General features: G+C 35.6%; 1 protein-coding gene across 1 annotated transcript in view; it reads left to right on the top strand.

Annotated features, from left to right (window-relative positions):
• The first annotated feature begins 2,169 nt into the window (after positions 1-2,169).
• Positions 2,170-9,796, top strand: part of SLCO6A1 (solute carrier organic anion transporter family member 6A1) — a 79,815-nt gene continuing 72,188 nt past the window's right edge. Inside the window, exon 1 of the mRNA XM_069492235.1 lies at positions 2,170-2,539. Within this exon, the coding sequence (XP_069348336.1) occupies positions 2,170-2,539 (370 nt within the window). The remainder of the gene's footprint in view (positions 2,540-9,796) is intronic.

Raw genomic sequence — 9,796 nt, 5'->3', positions numbered from 1 at the left:
TCAAATCTACCATTAATTTTTATTATGATGAAGTGGATTATTTTTTGATTATCAATTGATTATTAATTAGTTGAATATTTTAAAAATCCATTTTATCTCCATCATTGGCTTACTAGTTATACCTTATATATGTGTGTGTGTGTATGTATATTATGGTGTAAATATATGTACAACTGTATGTATGTATTTGATGGCTCCTCTAACATTTACATATATACCTTTATCTTATTGAATCTATCTTTAAATATTGTTAATACAACCTCATATGTAGTAAAAGGACCTTACAATAATATACTACCATCTCTTCCTTCTCATTTTTTAATGTTATTATTGTGACACATTTTTCTTCTATACGTTATAAATCCAATAATATATCATTACTATTTCGCTTTAAACAATCTTTTACTAAAGTTATCACTTAAAAATGTTAAAATATATTTTAAATCTTTTATATTTAAATGTAAATAAATATTTATGTTTCTATTTTATGTATATTATAGCATTTTTTCTAAACTGTTAAGCTAGCTCTCAGTTGGCCTTTAAGAATTAATTAAAATTTCAAGGGTTTCTATCTTCCTTTATGATCACTCTTTCTTTTAGTTCTATCAGCTTTTTTCTTTACACATTTTGAAATGCATAAAGGTGAAACAGTTTGTGTGTCCTGTTTTTTTCTGAGGGACTTACTACCCTTTGGAATCAAGTCATCTGGTTGCTTTGCAAATGTGGCAGTCTGATGGGCTCAAAAAAGTATATTTTATATAATATCCAGCTTTCTTGTTGCTGTTAGAGTGGGGGTAACATTCTCTTTGGTTCTGTATATTTTGAGTGCCATTCTGAAGCAAAATTTCCAGTGCCATTTACTTTTTAACAGAGCTGTCTTTCCCTCTCTGCAGTGTCCATTCTGGTACTGCCTGAATGGACAGAAAATAAGAGCTCTTCCCCCACCTTTCCTACCTCCTAGAAATCCTGTGTTTCCTTCATGCTTATTAATGTCATGAAGCAATGTGAGGGGGCATCTAGTTGAGTATGATGAATATGGAAAAGTAAGGCATTGCTCTTACTTATGAGGTGACTGTACCTTTGACGAACCAGGTCGTTTGGTATAGGAAAAATTACACTTCCACTCACTCGAGTGCAAAAAGCTCTGTTGAGTCAAGCTCAGGCTTTAGGTCAGTGGTTCTTAGTGGTTTTTTCCCCCTGGTCTACCAGGCCAGTACTTTCTAACCAGTACAAGAACTTGTACAGCTGAATTGTTTTCGGCAATACAGTGTTTAATCCATAGGAGAGAAAATAGTTTCATCTCTCCTGGAAAGTCACACTCTCCATATGTATGGCCTAAATAGCTTATATTTCAGCCTAATAAAAGAAAACCAATAAGAAGTTAGATTTTTGTATAAAACACACAAGTTTCATATCCTACTACAATTTGCTTACATCCTTTCTCTTGGTAGGATTTTTTATACCTGTGAAAATAAATGATCTTCTAGGTCTCATGCCCTCATTTAGAGTGGAAAATAATAATCCTTTCTGTTTTTGGTGGGGATAGAATTTCTAGGACAATAATTTCTTTGTGTAAAACACTTCATGTAAAGGCATTCATTGGGACATTGTTTTCTGATTTCTGTTGTTCTTCCAAATCTTTGTTGTGGTGAAAATGTTGTTTACATGTCTTCTAATTTCACCTGGTCCTTAACAATTTTCAAATAATTTTTAGTGAGACTGTGGAGTTGGAAAGACACCGCAATATAGTAAGTTTGGAGAAACTGTGGGACAATTCCACTTTCCTATCTTTGGCACATTTTCCTTTCCTCGCTTCCTAATTAGTAAGCATTAAATGTGACTTCCATTAAAGTTACTCCCGTGCTCTCTGAGTTAACAGTTATCAGAATCCAATTCTAGCTTTTCCCCTCCCTTCTCCACGTGGATGCAAAGAAGGAAAACAGCCTAGAAGTTCTTCCAGGGCAAGGGTCAAACCCCTGGGGGGACGTTTGGCTCCTGCCCAAGAAGAAACGTTCTCTGGAGGTTTGGGTTCAAGGCGCCCCTGCGCCCCCGAGTTCTCCGACGCTGACGCCGACGCCCAGCGGGGTTTTGGGGTGGCTCAGGCAGGGCTGGCCGTCACGGGCCTGGGGACACACCAGACCCATAGCCCGGGGCCGCCCAGGGTGAGCCATGCCCCGAATCGCAGAAGAGCGCCATGGGCCGAGGCAGGAAAATCCAGAGAAACTGGAGTCCGAGCCGGCCCCCGTGCGGCCTGCCAAGGGCACCAAGGCCGGCAAGGCCCAGGACACCGGGAAGGCCGGGAAGGCCGAGAAAATGCCTCTGTATCTGACAAACTTACCAACGGCCCTGATAAAGTTTGGCGGTCTTCAGAAACAGAAAATAACCAATATCCTCCCCATTACCAAGAAGCCACCCAAAACAAAAGTCAGTGTGGAGGGGGAGCCCTGTGGGCTGGGCTCTATAGTGATCCCGTGCTGTCAGATGTTTAATAACATTCGCTGCTATATGGTTTTCTACTGCGTCCTGGTCTTGTCTCAAGGTGAGCCTGGGGGACCGTGGGTGGTTCTGGGGACAGCAGCTGCGGGGCTGCCCCCGGGGCTGCTGAAGTAGTGAAGCGGGAGGAGGGGATGGGGAAGCGGAGGATGCTCCGGGGTGGCCCAGTGTGAGGCTGTATCTGTTGACGTCCTCAAGGCGTGATCGGAATCGAAGCATGTTAACGGGCAGACACCTTCGGTTCCCGCTCCTGTCACTGCTTCACCTCCTGCGCCACCTGATTGACACAGTCCGCCCTACACAGGGTGGGCGGTAGGGTCTAGCCAGCTGGAGGGAGGGTGGTGTTGAATCATTGAGCGATGTTTGGTCACCAACTCTGAGAAGTTCTGTGTTGAATCACTCAGAGCTTAATATAAAGGTGAAAACTGCCATTGCTAGGTTGTTTCCGCTTCTGCCCACAATTTTGAGATGCTCTGTCTAAACCACTTTCTACCGGATCTTGTTTCCTAATCTACAAATTGAGGTGATGGGGTGGGAGTTCAAGTAATCTGCATTAGAGAACTGAAACAAGGGTGTTCATTTTTGCCCATACATTTTGAATAAGAATATGAATTTGAAGGTTTTTAGACTGGGCTCGTGTCCTCTACTTGGCCATAGATCTCACTGCCTCCATTGCATCTATTTTTTTTTTTAAATATATACCACAATTTCTCTATTCATTTATCCATTAATGGACAATCAGATTTGGCTTAAAATCTTGGTTATTGTAAACAATGCTGCAATGAGCATGGGAGTGCAAATATCTCTTTGATTTCCTGATTTAAATACCTTTGGATATATATTCAAAAGTAGCATTGCTAGATCCTATGATACTTCTATTTCTGACTTTTTGAGGAACCTCCATACTGTTTTCCTTAGTGGTTCTACCAATTTACATTTCCACCAACAGTGTTTAAGAGTTCCCTTTTCTCTATGTCCTCACCAACACTTGTTAACCTTTTTTTTTAAAATTATAGTCATTCGAACAAGTATGAGATGATATCTCACTGTGGTTTTGATTTGCACTTCCCTGACCATTAGTGATGTCAAGCATCTTTTCTCCCCTCCCCCCATTTTAATCATAGCATTGTTACTGTGATTTTATTATTTATTTTTTATTTTTTATTTCAGAATATTATGAGGGTACAAATGTTTTGGTTACATGAATTGCTTTTGTACTGCTTGAGTCAAAGTTATAAGTGTGTACATTGTATCTGTTAGGCATGATTTCAACCATCCTCTCCACACCCCCCCACCCCCGCCCCTGCAACCACGTGCATTATTTCCATTGAGTTTTACTTCCATCTGTGCACATGAGTGCTAATTGGTTAGTTCCAATTTAATAGTGAGTACATGTGGTATTTATTTTTCCATTCTTGAGATACTTCACTTGGAAGGATGGTCTCCAGTTCCATCCAGGTTGTTGTAAAAAGTATTAATTCATTTTTTATGGCTGAGTAGTACTCCATGGCGTACAAATACCACATTTTATTAATCCACTCATGAACTGATGGGCACTTGGATTGATTCCACATCTTTGAAATTGTGAATTGTGCTGCAGTAAACATTCTAGTGCAGAGTATTTTTGATAAAATTAATTTTTTTCCTTTGGGTAAATCCCCAGTAGTGGGATTGCTGGATCAAATGGTAGGTCTATTTTTAGTTCTTTGAGGAATCTCTGTACATTGCATTTAGACTCTTTACTAATCTCTTTATACTGAAGACATTGGAATTTACCAAACCTGATCTGTTTTTGCTCTGAAATGTTATATTTCATAAGTGCAGTAAAAAGGCTGTATGTGATAAGAACCATATGAGAAGAACAAGTAGTCATCAGTTTGTCTTGAGATCATCAAGGAAGCTTTTTGGAGGACTAGGCCTTTGAACCATGCCTTAATAGTTAGGTACAGTTCTGATAGCCAGGGATGTAGTTAAGGAGTATTTATTGAATAAGAAAATGAATGAATGAGTCAATGCTTTATTTTAGAAAGGCTTGTTTCAGAATGGTGAATGACAAGTTTAGTTGTATAATGGTTTCATCTAAGCACCATAATGGGATAATTATATTTATTTTATTCATTATATTTTCCAAGGAACTAATATAGTGACGGAGGCAGGAAAGTCACTCAATAAATACGTCTTGAATGAATAAATGAATAAAAAAGAAGGAAAAGATAGATTTTGCCTAGATTCTGAAGGCCTTTAAATGCCAGACTGAGAATTTTGGAAGGAAGGATACTGAAAGCTATTTACTTTCTACTGTGAGAGGTCATGAGTAATGTGCTTTACAAGCATTATCTCACTTAATGTAATCCCCTTATTAGGTAGGTAATGAGGAGCCATTGAAGATTTTTGAACAAGTGGGTGAAAGTGAATGGTTTAAGCTTAATTGACTTCATACAAGTTTTTAGCTCAGTTTTGGTATAGAATTGAGTCTTTCATTCATAAAAATAGTATATGTCTTCTTTGTTTATTGATTGATCTATTTATTTTGTTTAGTTACATTTTAAATAAGTTTGAGATTACTTTTGATGTGCATTCTCCATTTGTTAGCATTTTACTACATTTGTTACTTCACTTTTTTTCCTTATGCATATAGACTTTTTCAGATATGGTGCCTCATTACTAGTAACAACTCCAGTATGCATCTTCCCAAAGTGAGACTCTGTCCTACATAACCATCATACACTTCTCCCAGTCAGGAATAGTAGCACAATACTACCATCAAATTGTGAATTGGTGGTCCCATCCAGATGTTGCAAACCGTCTCAGTCTTGTTTCCTTTTCCTTTTTGGCCCAGAATTCTATACAGGAACATATGTTGCAGTTAGTTGTCATATTTTAGAAGTCTTCCTTAATCTGGAACATTTCCTCATTCTTTCCCTGTTTATTATGTCCTTGGAAGTCCTAAGGAGTATGGGTCTTTCATTCTGTAGGTTAAACTTCAACCTGGGTCTATTTGATGTTTCCTTATGATCAGACTCAGGCCATGCTTCTCTCCCTCCTTTTCTCCCTCTCTCCTGCTGCTTTATTTAGATATAATTAACATACAATAAAATTTACCCTTTTGAAGTACACAATTCAATGAGTTTTAGTAAATATATACAGACATGAGATCACAAATTTCAATGCAATGAAATTTTATAAACTTTCCATCATACTAAAACTTTCTTCATGCCCCTTTGCAAACAGTTCCTGCTCCTATCTCCTGCCTTAGGCAACAGTTGATCTTTCTGTCATTTAGGATTTTTATTTTCTAGAATTTCATATGTATGGAATCATACAGTTTCTAGTCTTTTGTGTCTGGCTTCTTTTAATAGCATGATGTTTTTGAGATTCATTCATGTTGTGTGTATTAATAGTTTGTTCTTTTTTTTTATTACAAGTAGTATTCCATTGCATGAAGTTACCACACTTTATCCAGTCAATAGTTGATGGACATTTGGATTATTCTTATTTTTCTTAGCTATTATAAATGATGCTGTCTTGAGGAATCACATACAAATCTTTGTGTGGACGTATGTTTTCACTTCTTTTGGGTAGATAACTAGGAGTAGAATTGCTGGGTCACATGGTAAGTGTTTGTTAGAAATGTACATATTAGAAACTGCCAAATTTCTCTAGAAAGTGGCTGCACCATTTGTTTTCCTGCCAGTCTGCAACATGTGAGAGTTTGATTGTTTCACATTGTTAATAGTTGGTATTGTCAATCTTTTTAATTTTGTCTATTCTAGTGAGTGTGTAATGGTATCTCATTCATTGTGACTTTAATTTTCATTTCCATAATGACCAATTGTCTTGAATATCTTTTTATATGCTTTTTAATCATTTGTATGTCTTCTTTTGTGAAGTACCCTTTTATAAATTGGGTTGTTTTATTATTTAGTGAAGTGCTCTTTATATATTCTGATACAAGCTTTTTGTTAGATAAATTTTACAAAGATTTTCTCCCAGTTGGTGGTGGCTTGCCTTTTCATTTTCTTTTCTGTGTATTTTTGATGAAAAAAGGGTTGAGTCTTGATTAAGTCTAGTTTGCTAGTTATTTTCTTTTATAGTTTATTCTTTTTGGTTCCTATCAATGAAACTATTGCCTAACTCAATGTTATGAAGATTTTGTGCTTAGTTTTCTTATGCAGATTTTATGGTTTAGCTGTTATGTTTAGGTCTTTGATTCATTTTGAATGAATTGTTTTTGTACACGGAAAGGGCCAACCTTCATTTTCTCCATATAGAAAAAAAAATACTTTATTCTAGCATATTTTATTGAAAACACTGCCGTTTAACACGTTGAATTACCTTGGCACTTTTGTTGAAATTCTGATCAGTAACCCTTTCTAGTGTTAATTAAATTTTCCTTGCAGGGACAATGTGACAAGCATTCCCTGAAAAATGAAGTAATCTTGGATCAAGTGTCTAAAATTAACTCTTTCCAATATTGGGTGGTTGGGCAAGTATTTGATGCTGCTGGTTCTGTCACCCACTTGGTATATTAGCCAGATTTGCCATGGCCCATGCTGCAACCTGCAAGTTGCATGAAGGCACCAGGCTGCCTTTTGGTAGTGTCAGTGGGAAGCATTAGAAATTACAGATTAGTTGTACTTGAAGTATCTGTAGGAAATAGAGGCTGAACAGTAAAGTCATAAAGTGCATAGAAAATAGTCTAAGTATGCTTACTACCATGGTGTTTTCATTTATTATATAGTGTATGTCACCATCATTTTATGATTTTTTTTTTTTGGTAACACTTTTTTATTTTCCAATAAACCCTCCTGGCACAATGACATCAAAACTGGCATGTGCAATTCTTAAGAAAGTTGATGAAACTTGCACATTGTTGACATTTGCTGTTCATCAGAGGTACATAGTGATATGTCAAAAGACATGCTGAAGTTAACAGTTATTTTAGAAGGCTATGGATAAAGAAGGTGATTTAACACGTGGCTGAAGAAGTTTTATTAACAAAACATTTTGTGAAATACGAATTTTTCATTTAGATTCAATGACAGTTCTAATAGAATTATTCTCATTTTCAATTCCAAATTTTCCTATGCACATATGAAACTAAAATGATAGCTTTAAATGAATTCACCCCATTAGCAGAAGGATAATTTTTCAAACTGTTAAATAATGCCAGTTTCATATCAGTACCATCAGGGTCTTCCAATGAAAAAGCAATTAATTCCAATAATGATTTGGTTTTTATGTAATTAAAGGAAAACTTTGGAAGCTCATTCTGCTAAAGATAAACATCTAACATTAATATGAATGCTATATTTTTAAATTTTCATCTATGAAGATAAAATTATTTATTTCCATGGCAATAATAGTAACACAGATTTTGGTGTACAGTATCATGGTAAAGACAATGCTTTTATGGGACTAAGAAAGCTGTGAAGCAGAAATGTGCTTAGAATTGGTACACAAATAATTCATAATTGTATCCTAACACCCTATCATATTTTACATAAAAATTTACAGATATTTATTCATATTCAAATTTATATGTATTAATATTTCATCTTGCTAGCATACATTGCTTTTTTTGCCTCCTAGATACAATAGATTTTACAAATGTTGGACCTTTTAGCAATTATTTCATAAATCAACTTCAGAGTCCTATAATGGTTGTGAACTGTTTTATAAATAAGTTCTCTGAGTTTGGATTGCATTTGTATTTAAAAGCAGTTGGAAATCTTTCATAAAAGTAATCAGTGAGTGAGGCACCATACTTCTTAAATATTAACAGCTTTTATTAAATTATAATTATTGAAAACAAAGCTTTAAAATGGGAAGATATTAAAATTTATCCCTCCAAAACCAAGAGAGGAACTAAACAAATTAAACTATGAGAGCTTGAGTAGCATGTGAGATTTACTTTAGAAATTCCTTAATTATGCTGTGTCCAAATTTCTGTTTGGGGTAGAATTTTGGATAGTGCTTTTATTCTTAATTAGACAGATTTATATTTTTATAAGAGTTGAATAAACTTAAGTAGGCCTACAACTTTGCATAGCTAAATTTAGTGAAACATTCAAAATAATCATAAATAGAGACAACTTATTTGAAGAGTTTTGTTAAAATATGTGTCAAAGAAAGAATCTTTGAATGGAATATTTTGGTTGAAATATTTTAATAGAAAAATATAATTGAATATTTTAATACAAACATATAATTGAAAACATCCTTTATTTAGCAGTGCTTTTTTTGAGCTTGCTAGATACTTTGACAACTTCAGATTTATTAACTATTGTGTTGGGAGTCCCTAAGATCACACTCAGGGTCAATGATTCCCTAGATGGACTTCACAGGACTCAGAAAAAGGTCATGGCTTTGGTTAATAATAGTGAAAAGATACAGATTAGAATCAGCAAAGGGAAAAGGCACATGGGGTGAAGCCTAGAAAAAACCAAGCACAAGCTGCCATGTGTCTTCTCTCAGTGGAGTCACATGGACATACTTAATTCTTCCAGCAATAATGTGCGGCAGCACATGCAAAGTGTTGCTAATGAAGTAAGTCTACCTAAGCCTTGATGTTCGGAGATTTTTAGGTGTCAGTTATGTAGGCAGCCAGCACCTGGCTAACCTCAGCTATTCAGACTTTACACTCACACCCCACAATGAAAAAGGTGTTCACTATAAATCACATTTTTAGCATAAACTACGTGATCAAACTGGTTTGATGTGACTCGAGGCCTCACCTGTATAACAGTGCTTTTATAAAAGTGCAGAGTATTCCATTTGCTCCGAGTTCATCATCTCCTAGGAGCCAGTCAAGGGCCAGTCCTGAAAATAGGCCTGTCTTAAGCAACCCAGCCCTGCGGAGTTAACCTTTTACTGTAAAACTATAAAAAGCAACTTTGATGAGTTGTAGATAATTTTATGAAAACTACTAGAAATAAAATATTAAAATATGTTTTTCATAAAATATATAAATTCCTTTTTGTTAGTGATAAATGTGGCTAAGAAACTTGTTAAAATAGGCAAATGTGAATTAAGAATAATTATTCTCTTACTTTTTAAAAATGTTCTGAGAGATAATATTAAAAAGTTTGAAAAGTTTTTGGATAAACCTTTTTAGCTTCGCCAATGTAATAAAAGTAATTTGTCTATAAGTTACAAAATTTGTGTGCTTTTTGATATAGTATTCCTTACTAGGTATTAAACTAGGAAAAACAAAACAAAACAAACACTCAAAGGTGGGTGTCTAGAATTGGTTATCTGACCTGATTGGCCTTGAAAACAATCAAAATAGTGATATTTGTGC

The sequence above is a fragment of the Eulemur rufifrons genome, chromosome 17 (assembly GCF_041146395.1).
Source record: "Eulemur rufifrons isolate Redbay chromosome 17, OSU_ERuf_1, whole genome shotgun sequence".
Lineage (NCBI taxonomy): Eukaryota > Metazoa > Chordata > Mammalia > Primates > Lemuridae > Eulemur > Eulemur rufifrons.
The sequence above is the reverse complement of the archived record's forward strand: the minus strand, read 5'-3'. Positions and strand labels throughout refer to the sequence as shown.